Source organism: Aspergillus nidulans, chromosome VII (genome assembly GCF_000011425.1).
Source record: "Aspergillus nidulans FGSC A4 chromosome VII".
Lineage (NCBI taxonomy): Eukaryota > Fungi > Ascomycota > Eurotiomycetes > Eurotiales > Aspergillaceae > Aspergillus > Aspergillus nidulans.
Genome location: NC_066263.1, coordinates 1,830,724 through 1,853,902, shown reverse-complemented (window position 1 = coordinate 1,853,902; position 23,179 = coordinate 1,830,724). Strand labels below are relative to the sequence as shown.

Sequence of the window (23,179 nt, the reverse complement as noted above, 5' to 3'; positions counted from 1 at the left end):
TAGATAAAGCCCCGGAATCCCGTGCCAACCCCTCCATCTGCCCTTCCAACTCCCTGGCAGCAGTCCAAAGCACCCGCTTCGCTCCATTAAACCCTATGCCCAGATTTCTGGCCAGGATCGGGACAACTGAACACAAAGCGGCGCCTTCCTCGTTGCTCTCGGTCGCTTCTTTGAGTTCTTTTTCCCAGGAGAGGATATCATTTGCAATGATCAAAAGTCGGATCGTCGTTTTCTCGAGGCTGTTGAACTTGGCCCGCTCAGACTGTGAGAGAACAATATCATTCACGAAGCGGATTAGCGCTATGAAGAATCTTCCGCCATAATTCAGTCAGCCTTTTAGCCCCAATGCCACACATCAGACTGTTAGATACATACTCACCACCCACATCCCTAAACTGAAACTCAAAATACTCATCCAATTGCGTAATTTCCAACCGTGCTTTGTCCGTCTGCGCAAGAAATAAAGCAACGGCACCATCAAGCACATCCTTGGCAAGTTCAGGGCTTTGCGCGTTCATATCCTCAACAACCTTGCCAAGGATCTTTTCTAGGGGGTTCAGGACGTCAGCCAGCGCAACGCCCCGCATGATATCCAGTAGCTTGGCTCCGATCTGCCTAGACTCGGAGATGGACATTTGGCTGAATGCATCTGTTTACCCCGTGTTAATATCCGTACAGCAAGTTGCAATAAGGGATAGATGGCACAGTACCGTCTAAAATCGCCGTCAGAGAGACAAAGAGCGCCGCGCTCTCGAGCCGCTCTATCCGGCCACTGGGTGCTAAGAGGGCCATAAAACGGGGGAAGTCCATTTCATAAAAAGCATACTTCGTTTCTGGAGACGAAAAGGGGTATGTTCCTTCCAGGTATTCGTGGACGGATTGTGTGATATGGGCGGCCCGCGGGTGGAGAGCTGTGGGGAGGGTTGTTGGAGGAGTCATCGTGTTGCTTACCATGGCTTCTCAAGTGGGAGAGATGAAGAAGTGCTTACAGAGACAGGGAGGTGGATTAAAGGAGGGGAGACCAATCTCGTTCATGGTACCCACCAGTGTGGAATTCGGTCGATGGAGTCAAAATTATATTCAGCCCCACTCGAGCCGAGCTCATGAATCGCTCCGCTGTCTGCAGTATATGAGTTTTTATATCAGCAAGCACCTATGCTTCTTTGGTACATAGACATGTGCTATAAAGATTGTAAGAGCTTTTGGTGTTGAAGCTGTTGATGCCAGTAGCACGGCCGTCTCTCTGGGGCAGCGATCGTTGATACGCAAAGATATATGTCGTATCCGCCGCCAGTACGGTCCATTTATCCGTTTCGTCGGCAAAAATAGCTCTTGTAATTTGGTATACATTAAATCTTTCACTCTATCCGCGTGCTCTGGAAATGTCTTGGGTCATTTCCTGTCCACATCGTAAGGGCTTCTGATCATACTGCAACCCTAACTCCGTGCGTCTTGCCCACTCCGTTCTCTGACCTACAGTCCGTCGTGCTCTAAGGCAAGATAGAAGATGTTGCGTCGAGCCATATTAGACGAGTAAGCTATATGTGATCGTTCTAGCTCCTCCAGAACCTAGCCCACTTGGTCTCCCCTCGGACAACGTTCACAAACTCCCGCGCAACAATGCGATCCGTCTGCTCCGATGGATGCAGCTCGTCATACCACATATAGCTGTCGCGGACCTCGCTGGCCGAACACGCATCGCCGCACTGGTAGACCGAGCTCGTGACATTATATGGCACAGTCCCGTTGAGGTAATTTCCTGGGTTCTCCCAGATATCAGTCATCTGCAGTTTTGAACTCAATATTAGCTATGCTCTTCCATCCATATCCTGGGGAATAGGTAAGAAAGGAAGAGGTGAACCAACCAAGGCATGCACGTCGTAAACCGCGAACCGGCTTCCCGGATACCTGTTCGCCAAAAGCAGCTCAAACGGCGTCCGGTACTCAAAGACCTCGTTCACCATAGTGAAGTACTGCCTCATCTTCTCACTTGACCGGGTGACGTTCGTATCATACCCGGCCTTGTTCGACCAGAACTGTCCGGTCTCGTCTCCGCCGTTCTCAGGCCGCGCATACTCTGGACAGAGATCCAAGGGCGCGATATTCATCAGCACGAACGCGCGTGCGCCGACGGCATGTAACCGGTCGAGCTGCTCATACACGCAGTCCGTAAAATACGTCAGCGGCATCCCGTCCGGCTGTACTTCGGTCAGGAACCCGCCGTATCCTAGATCATTGGTTCCGATCCAAATTGCGTAGACGGTCTCGTCGGAGGGATTGATCAGCGCGCGAGACCCGGTGCGATTATCTCTGTAGCTGTTATCCGTAAGAAAGCTGGACATCTGGTCCTGCTTAATCCCGCTGCGCTCGGTGTTGGCAATCACGGAGTCACAGACGGCCCCCGAGACCGCATAGTCGTATAGGTTAACGCCGCTATATTGCTGCACATAGCTGGGCCAGACGCGGCCGCCGGTGCTAGTCTCGTTGGACTGCGGCGCGACAGGCGGGATGTAGGAGTAGACCCCGTTGTCGGTGTAGCTATCGCCGAAGACGACAAGCGAGGAGAACCTGCGAAGGAGGCCTTGGTGGTGCAGCGTTGTCGGTGCACTGGACGCTGCGGTGACCAGCGCAAGCACTAGGGAGCCAAGAGTGGACTTCATTTTTGACGGGAATCTAACTGAGTGAGCGGATTGAGAACGAGTTTCGATAGGATACGCGCAGATCTTATAGGACTGAACCATATTCCTCGGTTATTCCAAATACAAGAGCAAAGTGGGCTGGAAGCTTGTTTGCCCTGCAGCTCTCGGTGATACGGATGATCTCCATGATGGTGGTTGGTGGAAGTATTGCAGGCAGACCGCTATATGCGGCGGGGAAAGGGATCTACAGGTTTCCTGTGTACTGTGTACTGTTCAGGCTGAATTGGAACTATCTTCGCGTACCCCGCATAGAGGGACCCCGGGTCTCGGTGAATAGATACCCGGGAGCCCGGTGTAGTATGTCCGGTGCAGAAGTTAGGGCTCGGGTTTCCCTGCAATTGCGGGGTTAGGGCCTATGACGTTGTTCGTCTAGTTCCAAGGGATACGACACTGCCCGGAAGAATTCAAGCAGCCAGCATCAAACTTTGTTTTGTCTTGCTTTCCACATAATCTCATTAGAGATCGGCGGAAACGCCCGCGAAATCCCCTCACTGGCCGGACAACAAAAGGGGATCACACCCGGAAAATCATCCCCATTTCCCCAAATTATAGGCTTTTTACCTAATCATACATGCAAAATGATGTATTTTAGCCTGCGAGCTCGATTATACACAGTTCAGGGCTATTCCATGTAATGAATTCTGCTTGGGAATCGCCAATGCACACAGTTCGGCACCATGCGGTAACGGCTCGGCTAAACGTTTATAGTTCCTTCTGCTGGTGGGCTCAGAAAAGCCCTAGCATGTACATAAATAGATCTCCAACGCCGATGCAGAAGTCTACCCGCGAGGTAGTAGATGATCAGAGGAAACTTTACCGAATCATCCTAGTTGGAGTAAATATTTATAGTCATTCTTGACAGCCCCAATGAACGTATTAATTCAGTCAAGCCTTGGACGAAGAAGACGGCCACTTTGCAATCATATTATCTCTCTCTAGCTGGAGATGAATTGACATTCCCTGGAGCCTGACGCGGTGACTTTCTGGAGAATTGTCAATGCAGCCTCGTGCTGGTTAGGAGGATGTGGCCGCCTTGGATTGTCCAAGCACAGTAAATGAAGACGAAAAATGGAGCAACTTCCTCAGTATTGGGCGATATTGTGAATACTAATGGGTGAAGCCTCTATAGGCTCTTGAGGGGGAGGTGGGCAGGTAAGGTGCAAGTGTCTGAATCCAACTAGAGTAGATATACTAGTTATGGGACAGCCTGGAAGAACTCTTGAAAACCCTAGCTTTTCATCACCTGCGCCCTCATTTCTCAGTCCTCTCAGCCCTCCTTCTTGCTTTGCGCTCCCCTGGCGGCCACGTTTCGCACCGGCTGGCGCTGCTCCTCTGGCATTTACTGCGCCTCTCTCATGTTGAGTTGCTCCTTGATTTCTAGTGTATCTGCGACGCAGTCATGATTCCAGTTCATCTGACAATGGTGAATATGTAGAGGAAGCTTCGTGTGCTTCCCGTGCTCTTGTCCAAGAACCTTAAATAGGCCGTCAGAAGGGTAAGATCGCGTCTTGTACAGGGCTCCCATGCCCTTCTGAAGCTCCTTCGACGAGTCGAGTCTTTGCCACAATATCTCCTAAATCTAACTGTTTCGAGCAGCAACCATTAATCAGTAATTGATAGTCTAAAAGCCAAAACGCTGCACAAAGCATGTCAATTGTTTATTCATATGCGACCGGGACCTGTCCTCAGGCGCGGTGGCAGTTAGTGCTATTGAGCCGACGAGGTGCTGGCATTCAGAGTGAGTAGATATATTGTGTATGTTTTCTTTCAAAGGAGTGTTCAGCAGGACAGGTTTGACGATTATTAAAGATGTATTCTATGATTTGACTTTAAAGCAGCAATGGATAGGCGAGCTTAAAGAATAGAAGACTGACCGCGAAAATGCGTTATAAGATACCGAATAGAGTGATAGAAACGCTGGTTGAATAGTTAGCTAAAGTGAAGAGTGTACGAGTGACCTAGCAACTGCGGCTACGGATTTCGCTCTAACAAAATGTGCATAAGTTTAGAAATACAACCTTCCCCGCAGAATTCTGCTCAAACTTACTAGAGGAAAAGGTATTTTAGCCTGAATGCTGGGTCACAGTAGGCCAGAGCCGCCAATTGGTGGGAATTTGGCCAGTACCCTAGTTGGTCACTCAGATACCATCACGGTATCTCTAAAAAAGAATAGAGATCTCAGGTTCCACTTCTTCATCAGAATTACTCAGACAGCCATAAGATGCTAAAGACGGCATTTCTAATCCTTACCCTTACCCTAACTTTGTTAGCAAGGCGTGGAGAGTTCCCGCCTCCTACGCTCTGACACCTTCCCCTAACAATCGTTTCCTCCAAGACGCCAGTGGATCTCCCTTCTTCTGGCAGGCCGACACAGCATGGCTACTCTTACATCGCCTCAACTACACCGAAGCCGAGACCTATCTATCCAACCAAGCGGCCGAAGGGATTAACGTCGTGCTAGCCGTGGGGTTCACGCAGATTGGCATTGACAGTCCGAACCGGAACGGCGATCTCCCATCTAAAGATGTAGACGTAACAGGGCTGAATGAGCACTATTGGGCGTATGTAGATGAGATTATGATGCTGGCGTGGAGCAAGGGGATCAGAATGTCTGGTTCCGAGCTGGGGAAAGTTTGTACACGATAATCGTGCTTAGCCATGTCTCCTCCGTTCTCCCGTCTAGCTTGCGATGAAGAAGTTAATGGAACACAGGCAACAGCCCTGGCGTGCTAAACAGCACAACCGCCTACGACTTCGGACGTTTCATTGGCAGTCGTACCCTTACCTCTCCTAAGACCCTCGTCGGAGACACAAACCCATACCGCTGTAAGGGATGACTACAGCAGAGGCGGCGCATCCCAACGTATGAGGTAATAGACTATAACCCCGTTTATGACGCAATGGTATACGGGATCGTCAATGGGGAGCGAGAAGCAATCTCCTCTCTGTCATCGAAACCACTGCTAACCATCCATCCCACAAACCATTGGTTCAGCGGTGGACCGCTAGCTCTCGCGTCGGCGTTCTTCGAAGATAGTTCATGGCTTACTCTAGATGCAAGCCAGTCTGGACATACGGACTATGCACCTAACTCGCCGATTCCGTCGTGGAATTGCCGAAGAGGTTGGGAGACTGTTGAGCGGATGTATGCCACGGGAGGAAGACCGGTGAACGATAATGAGCCTCACTACGAGAATCGGTATACCAATGGGAAGAGTGCGAATGTGGTCTGGAATGCGAGTGATGTGAGGATTGGGAGTTGGCAGGCTGTAAGTTGACACGCCTCTAGGACAATAACTAGCGAGACTGGGTAGGAATCCTGGCTAATTCTGGGAAAGGTCTTCTCTGGAGCAGCAGACGTGACATACGGCGCAAACTCTATATAGCAAATGGCGATTCCGGGTTTGTTCGCGTCAGACGAGACAGGGCTCAGCGATTAGTGGATGAGTGATCTGGTTGTGCCGGGATCAGGCCAGATGCAATTCATCCAGAAGGCTGTTTTGGATATAAGTAGTAGCACATATAACGACTGCATCCCAGCACAAGATATCATTGTTGGGGACGCTGGAGTGGGTGATGCACGAATAACGCCAACGAGGGACAGCGACGGACTCTGGATTATGGTATATACGCCTACGGGACAGCCCTTTGAGATTACCACGACAGACTTGAGGTCTTCCAACATTACGGCGAGCTGGTATGATCTCTTGAGTGGGGAGTATAAACCTTTTCAGTTTCAACGTTGCTCAGAGAGGAAAGGAAGCAAATTGTTTACACCTCCTACTGCAAACGGACATTCAGATTGGGTGCTGGTACTCGAGGCACTTTGAGCGGTTACATTAGATGACCGCAAGAGACTGAATACATTGCCACTTTGAACGTTTCTTCTTTTCTCTACGTGAATCAGTGTGCGAAGGTTCAACCAATAACTAATATTTGTTGAAATGATAGGGACTAAAATCACTTAAGGTTCATAAGACAAACAAGCCGTCCTCCCACCGTAGAGTGTTCCACCCAAATTGATTCTGATGAGTCGAGAGCCCAATATTTTTATCTGCATAGTGGTAATAGAGTACGAGCCCATGCTGCTTATCCTTCAAGACGCCTTGGCCACCAGCCCTATAGAAGTTCCATGGGATGCAAGCAGGATTGTGCCGCCGCTTTCCAGGCAGGATTTGCCAAGTCTGTCTACCTGTAAATAGCGTTAGTCGACATAGATATAGCAAGAAGAAGGTCAAATTACAAAATCATCTCTCCCAGTCCTGGACCTGCAAACCATGAATTTATACTCCTCGCCCTGCGCGGGAAGTGTCGTGTCATACTTGGATGCCCTCCCAGACGAGAAGAGCAAGTAATACCAGCTCCTATGTTGAAAGATAAACGTCGCTTCGATACGATGATGCCCCGTTGCATTGTAGGCTAGATGGCTCAGTGTATCTTTGGCGACATGCATAGCATGCCTCTCCTCCTTTGAACCTTCATCCCGTGTAAATGACGATGGGGCTTGAAACAGCCCATCCCATTACGACCCAAAGTTCAGATATGATACACCATCAATCTCGACCCAGTTCCCATCAATGGCATTGTATCTGTCCTCATTTGTAGAGTAAATAACTGCGCCGTGATCCGTCCAGCTCTCGGGCATTAAACTGGGTGAGATGTAAGCCCTATCACGCTGTTGCGAGAGCCGAGTGTTGAGACGGTATAGTACATGTGGTAGGTTTTTGTGGCCTGATCGTAGTGGACATTTGGAGCCTATAATTTAGTTCGACCTGGATGATTTATAATAGTGCCGCTGGACAGGGCATCGCCCACTGCTTTTCAAGGGCCAGAGAGGGTATCAGCGTTGTGGATCTAAATGCCAGAGCCGGATCTAAATGCCAGAGCCGGTTGAGAAGCGGAAGTATTTTTCATCGGAGATGCGTTGGTATAAACCCGGGTCATGGGCCCAGCAGTCTCCAGAGCAGGTGTTAGGGGTGGGGTAGGAGGTGCTGGAAAGGAGGGAGAGAAAGAGGTATAGGATGTAGGTAAAGGTGACTTTCATGTGGGCTAGCGGGAGAAGAGATAACGATCCACTAAGGAATTGATTGGAGAGCAGAATATACGGTGTTGGTAACTGTAAGAGGGTAGACTAGAGGACTTAATGTTTAGACTGGGATATATGGGGTGTAAGAGTTCATATTCTCTTTCTCTTGGAGGCGAAAACAGATTGAAATGTGACTTCATACAGAGCAGCGCTAGACACCGACGAACTTAGAATATCACATCGTTGAGGGCAAAAGTAGATTCTCAGGAACTTTAGCAAGCGACAGATCTGTAGCCCTGCATCCTAACACTGTTATTTCAGTCCGATTGGTCATCTGTTAGTTGGTTAATGGTCAGTGCGCCGCTGTGTATACTTCAATATGCAGGTACCGCAATTCTGAAACAGGCACTTGCAATATTTAACGTAGGGCAGTAGTCTTTGAAACGAGCCTACCTACATGGCAATAACCCTGAGTTCGTCGCAGGGTGCACTGCAGCAGCCTGGCAAGGACGCGTTCTGCTTCTTGCATCAACATGAAACCAGCCCAATTCGACAGATAACCGAAGCAGGATAATGTTTAGGCCAACATGAAACTAAGATAGAATAGTCGCAGCCTGACATCACAGACACTAGTAAGTCTCTCCGCTAATGGTCGGCCCAGACGGTATATGAAACAATTAACTGATGCTCCAGGGATGCTGGCTCTACAGCCGTAAGTAGTAGACCTGGCAGGAACCCTCAATAGACCAACAGAAATGGAATGGGCATAGAATGGGCATGGAACAGTCATGTATGCCTGAAACAGGCGCAGGGTTTACGAGAGACATCAAAGGGACCTAGACCAGAGCAAGAATTCGCCGAGCACGAGCGTTGGTGCTCGGGTACAGAAGCAAGCCAATAATGGCCAGCCCAGATGGTTGAACCAACATAGCTGCGGTTTATAATGGATATTGGCTGGATATGTTTCACCTAAGCGGGTATTCTTCTACAACAGTTGGGTTTAAGTATATCCGAAACAAGACAATGGATAACTTGTGGATGAGGTCATGTAGGTACTAGGCTACCGCAGCAGTTAACTGGAAGACTTGACTTACATTTACGTGTTTCAGAAGGCAGTCCGTTTGGCCACTGATAGCAAGAATCGGCCCCTAATCTTTTAAAAGGTCGCCCCAAAATCAGTTTGACGTATATACCTGATAGGGTAAGGTTTCGTCTGCAGTGTTGGCGGTGAAGAACCCGATGATCCGAACTACTATACAATTCAGAGTGCTGACAAGATCACCTATCAGATCTATAGTTGGTGACAGTCTAAATGATGAGTTTGAACCGGGAAGGGAAACAAGTATAAGAGTGGAGAAGGGGGCGGAAAGGAACGGGCCGGATGCAGCACGGGATATTTTTATAGATCAGGAACCAATGGGGTTGGAGGTCTTGGTTTGTCTTCCGAGAAGCGTGCAGCAACTTGGTGGCAATGCACTCCCTGCTTTGCCCCTCCTGACCTTAGCGCTCAGCTGTTCCATATTTACGCACTCATCTTGGCTAGTGCTAGGCAGTGCCAACGCTGGCTTCAGCAACGACCCTGGGCTGTTACCCTTCGAGGTAAGGAACAATCTAATTGTCTGCCTGCTTACTCTCTTGCTTCTATGAGTAAAGAACTGATTGGGCGCTGAAAAGGTGGTATGGGGTTAGAATCTGCTTTTGATAGATTGTAACCGTGCCGCGGGATCCGAAATATTGCAAGGTCAATATTTGCGGTAGGCTGCTTTTAATCAGGTGTAGCGATAGAACACTGTGAAATAAGGAAAGCGATTGACCGGAGTCTACCCCATGGCAGGAGTTGAGGAGGATAGACCGGTCTACCAGACCGGGTATATATGAAGTGCCATTCTACGGCTGAATTCACTGCTCGTCATTTCATGTACTGAGTCTTTCTACATACATGTCCTAGTTATCTTAATCATAATACATCATGGCCGGTCCCTGCCAATTATTCTATCTTGAAGACTTGCAGGCAAAAGACCCGCATAAGGCATCTGATGAGCAATCACAAATACGAGTACCAAGCATTGATAGCACCGTCATCAGCATCAACAGCCCACGCATTGAAGCAAGCTCTGTCGCCTCCAGTCTTACTCTCGTGGACGAACCAACGACAATGGGTCCACCAGCATACGGCAAGCTCTTCTACGGCCAGAATAGAGATGAGGAGTTGGCGCCCCGGCCTCTGCGTCCTCGAAGAAGCGTACAGTCATCCCTGCCAGATGTTGAGCCCCCAAGCTATACGCAACTGGCCACCAAACCTCTTCCTCCAACCCCGTCTCTCTCCAGGGATTCGAGGATGCAGAGAACAACTAGTCCGCCTGTTGACAGGGGCAACGTGTTCAGTCCCATCTCGCCACTTTCAAGATTGGATATGGCCATCCCTGAGCTTGAGAGACCTCGCAATGTGGTGGCCACAAACCAAGCCGTTGATGGACCTGGGTGTCCAACTAAGCCAACGAATAGTTCTACTATCTGCGTTTTCTGTCTCGATGTCGAGCAGCCTTCTGCAAGTGGTCGGACTCATGAATCTCTGGCAAAAAGCACTCGGGAAACTGCTCGCCAGGTATCTTCAACGCCAACAGAAGCTGTCCCGTTAACCACCTTTTCTCACGAGGCGAAGGATATCAGCTCTAAAGCGAGACATAACAGTGTTTTGACACGGGCATTTCAGCGCCTTTGGCCCGCAAAGCTAATTCGTCACCGGAACCCGGCAATCCGTCCTTCGTCAGCCTCAGCTCACCGTCCACCCACTCCATTCGTGAGAGTAGAGCCACACACTCAGAGGCAACCACGTCCAGCTGGCGCAGCACCTCCCACTCCAATTACCCGCATGAAGCGGGTGCTCTCAGTTCTGATGGACGAGAGGATGTCCCTCTACCTCAACAATCTTGTCGCTGCAGCTGTGGATGAGTCCCTCATCAGAGACACCCAGGTTCTGGTAGTAGACAGCGTCCAGTCAGCGCGCCCTTCAATTCAGGGATCCACCTGCGACAGATCACCAGTGGATCATCCAAGCTTGCGCCGTCCAGTTTGCAGCTTGTACGAATTGGACGGTGTGCCATTGACTCCTGGGGACGCTACAACGACACCACATCCTGGGAACTCAATTTTCCACCGCATTATGCAAGAGGTTGACGACCTACCAGACTTGTTCTCACTAGCCCTAGTTAACAAGGCTTCTTACCTCGCGTTTAAGTCAGATGAGCTTGGTCTCATGAAGGGCACGCTAAAAAAATCTCCCCTCCCGCATGGGAGCTCCGCGAGATAAAGGAGGCGGGTGGTAACACCGAGAAACCAGGTAACCAAGCATTCACAGCCAATCTGTATCTTCGCCACTACACCCGGGATCTCATACATCTAGCGAATATTAAGTTCCTGCTCCAAGACCACTGTGAGCCACTCCTGAATAAGGACATGGTAGCTGGTCTCCGCGACCCGTACGATACCCGCGCTGAAAGAGTCGATGCAGCTATCTGGCGAGTATGGATATTCTGCCAGTTATTTGGAAACCGAAAAGACCGTGAAAACGACTTCCAGGGTCAAAGCCGGTGGCTTCGGGGACAACGAACAACCGGTGCTTTGGAGCTTCCGCAGGTTTGCAGGACTTCTCCAGACCCTGCCGACTTTAACACAGTGCTGTTTTCGCCTCCTGACGGATTCGCGCAGGGAAATCCAGCCACTGGTCTCTCGAGACAGCAGCTTTTGGACATGGTGGATATCTGGGTAGCAATGGGACAGCTGATGGAATGCCTCCGGAAGCAAACTCGTCTTGCGCGGCAACATGGAGTATTCGACTCTGCAGAAACACCGCCTAATACTGCGAGAGAGGAGCTGCGCATGCTTCGTAAGTTGTGTCCTTGGCCTTATCCTGTATAGCTGTGTACTGATCCACATTCATGATGCAGGAGCCTGGCTCGACTTCATCCTCACCTTAGGACCAGCTGCCGTTCTAGAACTGGTGCCGGCCGGTCCAAATTCAGATCCAGCGCGGGCTTTTGGTCGGGCAAAGGCTAATGGATGGACTCAGTGGTCACCCCCTCCACTCAAGGCGCCCAGATCCAACTTCCTGGTTGGTATAGTCCGCTCTTTGTTGCAAACCATGCCTGATAACGACTTTGATGGAAATGCGATATGAAACATGAATGCCTGACTAACAGGAACGAGAGAATTCCTTCCTCCACGATTTGTGTTTGTACATCATGAAACCTTTTCAGCCGTGTCAATAATTTAGGGCTAGTGAGGGCTGGACCCTTTAAAGCCCTCATTTCCTTGTGTTGTTATCTTGGCCTTTATAATTTCCCAGCAGCTTTTTGCCAGCATTATGATAGCTACCCATTGAAGGTATCTCACGCCACATTTATCATAAACATGCAGCAAATTTTTTAGACCCTAGCACCTAAACGCATGTCTACCATCCAGGCCTTTCCCCCGTCTTGCCCTAATACCCGTCCTCGGAGAGAATGACTTATATCCCTAGGATTAGCTAGATTAACGTTGTCATTGAATCAGAGACACGAAGGAACCCGGTGCCTGATCAGGACCATTTTCTAGTCGTCTCAATGCTAGACAGTGTCACCCGAGGTAACCGCTGTAGCCCTAGCCCAAGGCAGAAAGATATCATGAATGCCGAACTCAGAAATATGTGGCCTGGCCGTGTGTTTGTGGTGTTTCAGCATGCTTCATGCATACGTGTCTCACCACGCGGTAACTTGGTACCTTGGCTCTAGAAACCGGCCGTGTCTCTACACCGCACCCTAGTTTCCATCAACTAGAGCGGGCTGTTCCTGCCTCATACACAACATACAATGCATGCAATAAGTGTGCATAAGTACAATGCCCATTCTCATGAAAAGGGGAATGTCGCGTTGCGGATCCAATAGCAAAATTGAACTAGCAAGCGTCCAGGGTTCGAGGAACCAGGAGCTGTAGGGCAGCAGCCATGTCTTGGGGGCAAAGCTAATAACTGCGCCCCAGAGGCACGGGCCAATCAAGGCTCTTCAGGGATCAAACTGCTCTGGGCCGGGCTGGCCCGCAGAACTTTACAGGGCTATCAGACCAACTGCCTGGTTGGTAGATATAGGGCGGCTTGGAGAACGATAACTGTATAAATGAAGCATTGGCTTGTCTTTGTTGCTTTAATTAGCGTCCACACGCGTCCACACTCAACTAACGTTCCTAGGTCTTTCTGGTCAGAGTCGAGTAAAACGAGCTTGATTGTCGCATGCAATTTGCAAGAATGATTTGATGCAAGGTTTAGTTTAGAGAACGACGGAGTAAGGGGGATTGGGCCTTGCCTCTGTGCACTTAAATTAGAAGCGGACGTTCGGCCTAGACACTATCGCACCGTCTAAATGATTGGCCATACCAAGTCCTCAATTGTGACGGCTTCGCGAAGTGCCTAACTTTGGACAACGGCTGGGTACTTAAACACACTCTCGCTTGGCGGCGAGAGATCCCAATTGACGGTCTACACCATTGACCTGAATCCTGGACAGTGGAGTCCGCCCCAACCCCGACCCAAACGGGTACTCGGACCGCTCTTAAACCTCCTAGCTCCAGACTTGTACTTTAGTTATGGCCTTGGTAGGGATGTTCTTTCCGCAACTGAAGTATCATCTCTAATATATTTAGCATCAGTGGCCAGACCTCAGCGGCCTTTTCATCGACAGATATAATTGGAAACAAGAACTACTCAGTGACTGCGTCCAAAAATCTCACCAAAAAGGCAGACAACACCAGACACTGGGACAAGAAAAGAATACGAAGACAGAAAAAGATGTGGTTTATTCTGTGGGCTGAAAAGTTGAGTCGCATAACAAGTTGCTGAAGATTCAAGCCCACAAAGATGAGTTGTCATGCTACGCTTTAGGCCGGAGTATTGTACATAGGTCCCAGCCCCTGGGGTCTGCCCTTGCATGACCAGGTTCCTGTCTCCGACATTTATCCTTCCAGTTTCTGCTATCATGTAGTTTGGTCTTATACTTCCTCATACAGGCCCGCACGGGCCCACCCGATCCAAACAAAGTTCCGGGTACGGAACAGGTGTAGGCCGCCCAAAAGAAAATTGGCCAATCAATCTTGTAGAATATACCTACGTCTCAACCCTTGAGTTGTTGTTTAGGATTCCTGAGGTTTATGATATTCAAAGGTCGAAAGACCCTACGACCCACTTTTTCTCCCTGTGCCTTCCCAGTTATCGTTTAGTTCTACGATGGATGAGACCTGTCAAGCGGTTTCATCCTGTCAGGTTGGTATAATGGGTTATTACTTTACTTTTGTATCTTCTGCGCGCAGATCATGGCTCCCCGGGCGAGGTAAGCAGCATTGGAAGGCTGGAAGGGACACTAGACTCTCTTTCAAGTAGTTTCTTGATTGAAGCTTCCCTTTGAAAGTGGCGAACTTATGAGAGGTTGTGACTGTTGAGATAGAGGAGCGGCATATCCATGGCTCCCAGGGACAAGCACACCAAGCGAGGGATTAAACTTCCTTATACCTATTCTCCTCCCCGTATTGCATAGTGTCAAAGTGGAGTCTACTTGGGCACAATATGTCCCCCAGAAAATCCTACTTGGACAGTTTATCATACTTCATGTAACGGGCGTAGGCAGTATTATTTTCAACTGGCTGTCCTGTATAAACGAGTATCACAAGCTTAGAGAAAGAAACAAAAGATAGAAGCGCAGATATCTTCCTCCTCCCTTTATCAACCTTTCTGACTTCCCGGACCTGTATGCCGACGGATCCCTTTCCCGAAGTTATGAGGACGGATCTCCTTTCCTAAGCTCCGAGGCCACAATTCCGAGGCTGTATACTGATGTTGCAGAAACCTTATTTAGAACCAGGTTGAGGGCATGGCCGACAACCAAGATCCAGGCCATAGCCTGTGACACTTCAGCGAAGCAATACATATTTTCGAGTGACAAACACGACCTAAGACACCAGTTTGGGAGCTCTGAAACGCTTCGTGTAAGCTGGGCCTCTCTATTTCATCTACAGAGAATTATACATACAACAACCGTGTAGTTTGAATAGGTAGTGCGGGAGGGAATCTTAAAAGTGAGTCTCAAAAAGAAAGAAAAAAAAAAAAAATAAAAAAATAAAAAATAAGAAAAAAGATGCTCAAAACGCCTCTCAGGTTTTTATTTTTCGTGGTTATACAAATGCCATGCATCATAGCCAAAGGTTAGTCGTAAGTAGCACGGTGATGCACTGAAGGCAAAGAGACCGGACAATCATCGATAGTTGATGATTGCTTCATGCAATGAAAAATCTCAGGGGTGCCAAGTAGACCTCTTCTGCGGTCCTAGTAGAATGCTCTGGGGTCCCAAGGGTCGCGAAGCTTGCATGCTGTCGAAGTGAACAAGACGAAGACGAGTAGCAGAGTTAGGTAAGTTTTGGGCCTTAAGCTTTGGCTTCAGGACATACTCCTCGTTCTCTTTGGCATGGCTCAAGATTTCATTTATTTTCTTGTACATCCCGAGTGAGGTACTTCGAGCGTTGGGGAATCGATGACGATCATCTCCGTCATGATGAGGTTGAGGAGGTCATGCAGTACACATGAGCAGCGTGAGTTCTGCTGGAGCTGGGCAACCCAATCATTGACAGACGGCTTTACGGATTCATAGTCGGTAGCATAAAACTCGTCAGTGAACAGTTCTGGATATTGACTGCTGGGCTCACGGCGCAGGCTTGAGAACCTAAGAATGGCTGGGCATCCGAGAACGAGGTAGGTGATGTACTCCAGGTATAAACATCCAAGACTCCAGATATCCCACTTGCGAGAGATGTGTTGTTGCCGTTGGATATCTGGCGGCGAGTAGGTTGGCGAGTCAGCCACAGTGCTGGGGGGGATGTTAGACCGGGAGTCCCTGCCACGCACATTGGCTACCCCTAAGTCGGCGATCTTGAGCACATTTTCAGCGTGAAACCATAAAATATTTTGTGCTTTGATATCTCCATGACGTCCAAACCGAGTATGTCCGTGTGCCGGATTTGTGAATTCGTGGAAGCAGGCCAATCCACTTGCCATTCCGGCCATCTGCTCCAGCGACCACAGGAGGAGGTCCCTGGTAAACTCAGGGACTGGGCTTCTTTCCCAGTAGTCCTTCAAATTTCCATCAGCCCAGGGAAACACAAGTTGGTATTTATCCTTTTTTCGAAAAGTGAATAAGAGCTCGATAAGATGAGGATGGCGAATTGGGCCCAGGTCTAGGTAGACCTTTCTTTCGAGCCCGAAATCGGCTTTGCGGAACACACGCTTGACAGCTACAACGAGACCCTGAATTGCAAGTATAGATCAATAACTGCAGTATCAACGGTGACACAGTGAGGTATGACTCACATCCCGCGCGGGCGAGGTTTGGAACTCATGGTGGTCCGGGTGGATACACTCTCTCGACACTTCCCCATATCCCCCTGCTTCCATAGGTACATTCTCGACCTCTGTTTCCTGTTCAATGAAGGGAAGGATGTGCAAATTATCTAGCTCGTAGTGTGCTCCACTTCGGAAGACGGGGCTCAAGACGCGGTATTGTTTGTTCTCCAGGGCCTCGATAGACTGCCAATCCCAGTCGTTTATTGTTTGAATCGGCTTTTTCTGCCTAGTGAGGAGGCCAGAGCCTAATCTGCGGAGCTTTCGGGTTCGCACAAAGGGCAGGCTTTTGTCTCTTATACCCTCCTCCAAAAAGTCGATTATATGGTGCTCTTTCTTCACATCGACCAGAGTGGCAAAGAGCTGGGTTGCCTCTTCGGAGATCAGCTGGCTAAATAACGGAATTTTTTTGTCTTCCACAATTGACTGCTCGCGGAGAATTTCTTGAACACTCTCTCTAACCAGGCGTTGGAGGTGCGATCTGGGGATAAACTTCTGCGGTGCTTCGATCGATGCCGTCAAGCGGTAGGCCTTAAGTCCTTCTTGCAGCCTCTGCAGGGCGCCGTCCGCACGGGATCCGATCAATTCCTCGTTATGTAGCGTAGAACGAGAAGGGCGGTCATTTGAAGGTTGATCAGCTAGATGTCGCACATAATCAGCAGGACGCGGCTGGAAGACCAGCCTGGAAGCTGCGCCGAGGAGGTGGAAGCACAGGTAGGCTACCTGTGCAAGATAATTTAGAAACATGTCCATCACGGCATCAATGAATCAGAGACGGTATTGCGTGAGACAAGCAGGAACAACATTTTTATAGTGACGGGCATGTCTCAACGGATCAGGGAAGGGGGGGTGTATGGGAGGAAAGTGGCAGTGAAGAGAAGGGTGCCTTGCAAAGTGTGAAGAGGTAAGGCTAAGAAGACCAAGATTGACTACTGTAGGTGTACAAGGCAGATAAGCGAGCCAGTGTCAGAAAAGGAAAAGCATAATGCAGGAGTCATGCTCACGGTCTATGAGGGGAGGAGATGGAGCGCGTCAGTGATGATTCGTCGCGCGGAGACGACGTATGCCGGTGCTCGTCATGTTCCTGCTTCTCGTACTTTATCGACCTAGCCACTCCGTCTCATGGAAGGTACTGATTAGAACCGACTAGACTAAGCTTAGGGCCAAAAAGGGGAGCCGTCAGAATATTTTTCATTCCAAATTGGGCAAAGCTCATGGGCTCAAGGCTTCTCTCCCCCACAACAGTGGAGATACTGCATCAGACCTTCATCCCCGGGTCTTCATCCTTCGATCTTTTGGCCTTGACGAGGGCCTTCAGGCTCCGCCTGGCAAGCCTGAGAGGTCGGAGGCGAAAGAACTCATACCGCAGCCAAAGCCGCCAAAATACAAGCACACATACAGTCATTGGCACAGCCACAGCCACCATAATCCACACTTGCCCGGACACCCTTAGACCATCACTATCATTTTTGACGAATTCGGTAGAAAAAAAATTCTGGATCTGATTAGCGATAGTTCCCGGACAGGCATAGAAAGGCCTACCTCCACCAGCGTTGCCGGTATGAAGACCAGCCCGATGACTGCCACTTGCTCCATGGCCGTGGATCCCTGGACTGTGTGTGCCTGGTTTACAATAGCCTGTTAGGGTAGACTTTCCGCAGCAATAATGATAAAAAAAAACCAAGAAAAATTCCAAGAAGAAGAACATATAAAGAAAAGTATAACAGGGAAAGGAGCAGTAACAACGTACCATGAGCTCTCTCAGCGTTCGCAGCTCCTCGTATCCCAGTAGATCAGACAGCTGACACAGTGGTTAGTATCCTCCGGACTACAGAGAGCTTGTCTTACTAAGTTCTGGACAGACTGAACTCTGTCCTGGAGTACGGCTGCTCGCTCCAAGTACATCTGGGCCTCATCTACGTACTCCTCAAATTCTTGGATTATCTGCCCACACTTGCAGTTGCGTGAGTCCTTGCAGCGTATTGAACAGTACCTTTGATAGTCCTTCTTCAGTCGTCTAATGGTTAGCACCTTCGTCTGGAGAACCACGCGAAGGTCCGTGATATTATCCCCTAGCTGCCTGAGTTCGTGCCTGTCTTCCTCGAGTTCATTAGGCGTCGCCATCACTCGCGTTGACTATCGAAATCGTTAGTCTCGGCCAGTCCTATATTTTGAGACGATGGTGGACGTAGGAGCCGCAGACCTTTTTGGTTAGTTGCTCCTCTAGCCAGCACATATAATCCATCCAACCCGCCAAACTCTCTGCCACAATACTCTTATGAATTAAAAAGGCTGCCTTCACGTTGTTGGTAATATCACCCAAGTTTCGCATGAGATCGCTCTCAATTGCCGAGGACGGTGCCACCAGGAAGAATGTTGAGATGGCCTCTTGGGAGCTGTCCGCTGGCTGTACCAATTTCTGGTATACGCCTGTTTGTCGGATCGACCAGGGACATCCTGGTGCCAACTTGCCGTTCCGTTCAACTCGCCGCATAACATATGTCAATTCTATACGCAGTCAGCGCACAATTCTTCTTCATGGGTTTATATTCGGGCGAGCCTCGAGTTTCCATTGAATTCTCTCTTGATTCTCTCACTTGTGGCGGCGGAAATCCATATTCGTTCTCGCATGACCTCAATCCGAAAGTGAGCAGAACCCTCCAGATCTCCGGGAACACTTGATAAATCGCCAATAACCGGTCGAAGATCTCACGAGAAATGTCTAGCGTCTTCCAAGATCTTACATGTTGAATAGTGTAGATCCGAATGCACTCGCTCGGTCTGCGCTGCGCTATGTTAGCGGTTCCATGGCAGTTTGATGCTGGCCTATATATACCGGATATGCCTCCTCCAACTCATGAATCTGATTGATTTGGCTCCGTTCTCCGAACTGGAACCTCCATACTTCACTGTCTTCTTGGACTTTCTCGATGGTCTGGAGCTGGAGCTGGGTCCGTGTGGGCTTTGCCCTAAATATTTTGTCTGAACGAGCATTCGCTCTCTCCAGCAAGTATTGATCCATCTGCAGATAGTAGTCTCTAAGAACTCAGAATATGTATAAGTGTTCTGCTGTTGGTGTCGTCTTCTAAAGCGGCATTTCATTTATTTCGGTGTTTTGCCATTTCATCGAGTATACAGGGCTATAAAGGCTCGTCATATAGCACTAAGCCTCAAGTCCTACTTTCAACCTAGCCTAAAGGAGAGCTTAATAGGCCGTATTCAGCCTTGCGTGAGTTGGGAAAAGCCTGGTCAGAACAGCAGATACCGCGGCTACTGGGCACGAAGGGCAGCTGCGTTTCTCGCCTGACCCAAGTCACCCAAGCCCCTCCAGGTTGCAGCACTAAAAAAACTGGGGTGGGTCAGCCATCATCAGCCGTGTCACCAGCAAGGCATTCGTGGGCTTAGCAGACCGAAGGGCATGAGGTAACACTGCCCAGCCTACCCTGTAGCTGTGGCCACGCATTGCCATGTACACAACCATACACCCTTCCTACATGTACAATGGAAATCCTGTCATTGATTTGTTGAAAAATACGTACAAAAAAAAATGCCTGGAAACGAGCTCAATAATGGAAACTAACACTGCTGTAGCACATAGCCGGAAATAAGCGCCGAGCATCTTCCTGCACCCCTCCTTCTGATGGCATCATGGGTCAGCATGGACATCGACAGTCTTCGATCTCTGCCTATGGAAGTGTCAGCGAAGGCTCGATAGACATTCTGGAAACGTACATCAGTAAGATAGGAACTTCGTGATGTTCTATTATTTATGTATACCATATACTGGTCTCGTTGTAACTAACAACCTAACGGTTAGCTTGTCATTAAGGAATCAACCCTAGAGTGGAGAATGGCATCTTACATCAATGCGAAAATTGGATGCGCCATATTGCTCACGCAGCAGGAGAACTAGCTTCCTTGTATCCATGTACTTTCCATGAGAACAATGTGGGATCGGTGCGGGCGAAATACAACCGTTTTCCATTGCTAGATAGAGTTGACTGTGATTTTGAAGGTATGTAGTTTCTCAATTGGACTGCGAAATTTTGACGGTATGTAGTGCCAAAGACGCTTTGAGATATCAAAGATAGAGTATATCTTCTGGAGAAGACGAGGGCAAATTGGGCAAAAGTGCCTCTCGAGGAGTCCAGCGGCTATATACAAAGAGATCGTCACCCTTGCCTATGGGGGCAAAATAAGACGCCTTCACCTGCTCTAACCGAGGGATCAATCTGTGAAAGTCAGGCCGGCGCCGCATTGGTAAAGAAAATCCAAGCCTCTGCTTTCTTATGGCGAACACGACTCAATTTCCTCCTATATCACATCAGATAACGAATGGAATGTTTCGGGCAAAAAAACCCGGTTCGAAGGCAACACTGGCTTCGCAAATTTGAAAAAATTCCAAGGCTGACCCACCTCCGACAAGGCCTCCGGAAGTTTTAGGTAGAATCGTCCGCAGCTGATCTGTTGGCTTCTTGTTAGCCTAATGCGCTATTGCTAAATTAGTGGGGGCTGTGTTGGTAGCGATAAACCCAGCCTTGCAGAAACGTCCAATCGACCCATCCTTTACAACAGGGATAGTCATCCTGGCGTCTGAATGCTTTCACCCGCCTAATCACCCCCCTAAACTTTCTAAAACTAACCAGGCTGTATTTGAGAGGAGAAGCAAAAGGCGGGATGAACTGGTTGCCTGGGAGCCTTGGAGTGAACATACCGTGACAGAATATTCTTGTGGTGCGAACCGCTCTTTCAACAACTTCATCAGCTTAGTCTTATCGAGATAACGGGCTGATATAATCTGCTCCTGCATCGTGGCTGTAAAATCGAGAGTGGCAAAGTGGCACTGGTAGCGGCAAGAAAGTCTGATTAGGTTGAGCGATGGGTAGAATGCCCGCAGAGCAGATGTAGGTATTCGAACTTGGCTATAGATACCAGCAAGTCTGCCCAACACCGATCAAATCAATGATTTCTCCTTTCATATACTGGAGACACGTTTTGAGCCGCATCGCAGTCTGAATCATTTCTCTTCCACAATGATGCCCGAAAATGCAATTGGATCGCATCCAGCTGTCGCATGTGCGCGGATCGCGAGATGTCGGGGGTCCGGAGCAACTGTCATTGGAGTAGAGGTTGATGTTCTAAGCATCACGGAGCGAACGATGTCACCATGCAGCAGATCGCGGACTGCTGTTCTGTGCTAACTGGGCGTACGGGTATGGCGGCATCCAGTTACTGACTCGCAACGTGGGGGGATGTTTGTCATGGTGCGGTCAAGTCATCATTCGGCGGAGCCTGACGCTTTGGTGAAGACGACATAACCAATTTCTTCACAGTTCTACCCTAAATCTCGCAAACATCCACAACTTATACAACCCAGGGCGGAGTGCTAGTAAGGTTGTGGGGCCCCTCCTTATATTTGGGAAGGAAGCGGCCCGCATGCGGCGGAGACTCCACTACTTTATTTTAGGTATAACACTGTGCACACAATCTGTGGATTATACCGAAGCAAACCGCAGTCACAATATCTGGGCGTCAGCTAACGAGTATGTCTAATATAGTAAAGCTGCGGCTTGTAGTGTCATGCTCTTGGAGAACAATACCAAATGGAAAGCCTTTCTACCCTTCTGTTGTACGATCATTGGTACTTGCCGTCAGATTTCTGGCCATGCTCTCTTTCCGTCAAGGCCCTTAGGCTGCTAAAGATCCACGACTCGTGGCTTCTGAAGTTCGAGCAGTCTGATTCGGGCTCAACTCCTATCATGAGACCTCGAGCTATCGAGGAAAACGATCTTAGATTATCCTCTCAACTATCTATGCTCAGTTTTCAACAATTCAGACGCCGCGACAGTCTCAATTCACAGAAATAACAGCACCTAAGAGAATGTAATAGGCTCTCTTTCATATATTGTCACCGGCATTTTCTGGGTTTTTTTGAATAATGATCGGGTTGAGCTTCCATCACCGAACTCGTCTCCCTCCCAGTATCCCACTACAGCAGCGACTGGCAGTCTTATTGTAGGACAAGTATCATTTTTCTTTGATGGTTGCTGGCTTCTCCTAATGAAGAGATACAGCCCGCTGCTGCCAAATGCCCAGCATCAGGCGACCGCTTCTTCGTAAGAGTATCAATGTTTCCTCGTCCGCACCACTGGGATAACTCTTATACATATGGCGAAGATGCATTCCCCAAGGATACTTCGGGTGCTTTCCTGGCTGGGTGAAGCGAAAATTTCAATGCAAATTCAGATAGTCACGTAAGGAAAACAGTGGTACAATAGCTTTGAAGCGGCCAAATGAAGCCACCAGAGATGCCAAATGCTGTGGGATTCGTTATCAGGGCCACCCACAAACAAGGTGGAAGGACAATGAGCGTGGCAAGACCGCTAAGTGAGTCTCTGCCTCTACTCGTCGAAAGCACTGGCGCGCCCGCAGGACTAAGGTTAGAGATCTCGAGGCTCGATGTCATTTGAAGCTCATGGTCCTGAAACCCTCGCAGGGGAACCCGCCAGTTCAGCTGGCATGCTGGATCAGACTCAGGACAGAAAGGGGAAGATTCAGCTTCTAAGTCATGCTTTTTAATATGAGGACTTGTATGATAGTAGACAGTTGAGCGGTAATCTGAAGCGGCTTTCAGCCCTACGTATTCGAATTAGAAGCGGCCATTTTCAAGCAGAACTTTGCAGCTGCCAGCACAGGCTACCTTGGCTTCAAAGTGATAGCTTCGTAAAAGTTTGAAGTCTCCGGTGAGTGCACAAGGCACAAACAACTTGCAAAAATCAAAAACATACAGCAGCTGGGATTCGCATGTGGTCACCCACCATACTACTAACCAGCCGGCGTGTGGCTTAAGTACGGCTGAGCGGACGGGAAGCCCTGTTTTCCACACCCTATGGTCGTATGTACTTGTGGTAGCCGGATTCTGGTAAATAAAATGCTTTTCTCTTAAAACGCTGCACTCTGTTAGACAGAATAGACCTAAATCGGAAAGTTGTGTTCTTTATCATCTTGTGAAACTAGTCATAACAGCGAAGCCGTGGTGCT

General features: G+C 49.0%; 7 protein-coding genes across 7 annotated transcripts, besides 1 other annotated feature; 3 read left to right on the top strand and 4 right to left on the bottom strand.

Annotated features, from left to right (window-relative positions):
- Positions 1 to 23,179: part of a sequence feature (contig 1.28 1..98898(1)) that runs on past both edges of the window.
- ANIA_01793 (uncharacterized protein) lies at positions 211 to 939 on the bottom strand (the record flags this gene model as incomplete). The annotated part of the gene is made up of 3 exons (XM_654305.1): positions 211 to 262; positions 376 to 649; positions 711 to 939. 3 exons carry the CDS (start codon positions 937 to 939, stop codon positions 211 to 213), a joined length of 555 nt encoding a protein of 184 aa, XP_659397.1.
- On the bottom strand, positions 1,287 to 2,660 carry ANIA_01792 (SGNH/GDSL hydrolase family protein; the record flags this gene model as incomplete). The annotated part of the gene is made up of 2 exons (XM_654304.2): positions 1,287 to 1,784; positions 1,866 to 2,660. The coding sequence occupies 2 exons, from the start codon at positions 2,658 to 2,660 to the stop codon at positions 1,554 to 1,556; spliced, it is 1,026 nt and encodes a 341-aa protein (XP_659396.1). The 3' UTR covers positions 1,287 to 1,553.
- ANIA_01791 (uncharacterized protein) lies at positions 4,347 to 6,529 on the top strand (the record flags this gene model as incomplete). Its single annotated transcript, XM_654303.1, has 7 exons — positions 4,347 to 4,437; positions 4,729 to 4,757; positions 4,974 to 5,260; positions 5,419 to 5,525; positions 5,577 to 5,968; positions 6,086 to 6,101; positions 6,240 to 6,529. 7 exons carry the CDS (start codon positions 4,347 to 4,349, stop codon positions 6,527 to 6,529), a joined length of 1,212 nt encoding a protein of 403 aa, XP_659395.1.
- On the top strand, positions 9,695 to 11,902 carry ANIA_01790 (uncharacterized protein; the record flags this gene model as incomplete). The annotated part of the gene is made up of 3 exons (XM_654302.1): positions 9,695 to 10,820; positions 10,988 to 11,611; positions 11,673 to 11,902. The coding sequence occupies 3 exons, from the start codon at positions 9,695 to 9,697 to the stop codon at positions 11,900 to 11,902; spliced, it is 1,980 nt and encodes a 659-aa protein (XP_659394.1).
- Positions 15,227 to 16,891, bottom strand: ANIA_01789 (protein ffkD; the record flags this gene model as incomplete). Its single annotated transcript, XM_654301.1, has 2 exons — positions 15,227 to 16,045; positions 16,109 to 16,891. 2 exons carry the CDS (start codon positions 16,889 to 16,891, stop codon positions 15,227 to 15,229), a joined length of 1,602 nt encoding a protein of 533 aa, XP_659393.1.
- Positions 17,331 to 18,632, bottom strand: ANIA_01788 (uncharacterized protein; the record flags this gene model as incomplete). Its single annotated transcript, XM_050612865.1, has 5 exons — positions 17,331 to 17,633; positions 17,681 to 17,761; positions 17,889 to 17,939; positions 17,987 to 18,274; positions 18,342 to 18,632. 5 exons carry the CDS (start codon positions 18,630 to 18,632, stop codon positions 17,397 to 17,399), a joined length of 948 nt encoding a protein of 315 aa, XP_050468732.1. The 3' UTR covers positions 17,331 to 17,396.
- Positions 19,787 to 20,215, top strand: ANIA_11315 (uncharacterized protein; the record flags this gene model as incomplete). The annotated part of the gene is made up of 3 exons (XM_050612864.1): positions 19,787 to 19,874; positions 20,130 to 20,153; positions 20,199 to 20,215. 3 exons carry the CDS (start codon positions 19,787 to 19,789, stop codon positions 20,213 to 20,215), a joined length of 129 nt encoding a protein of 42 aa, XP_050468731.1.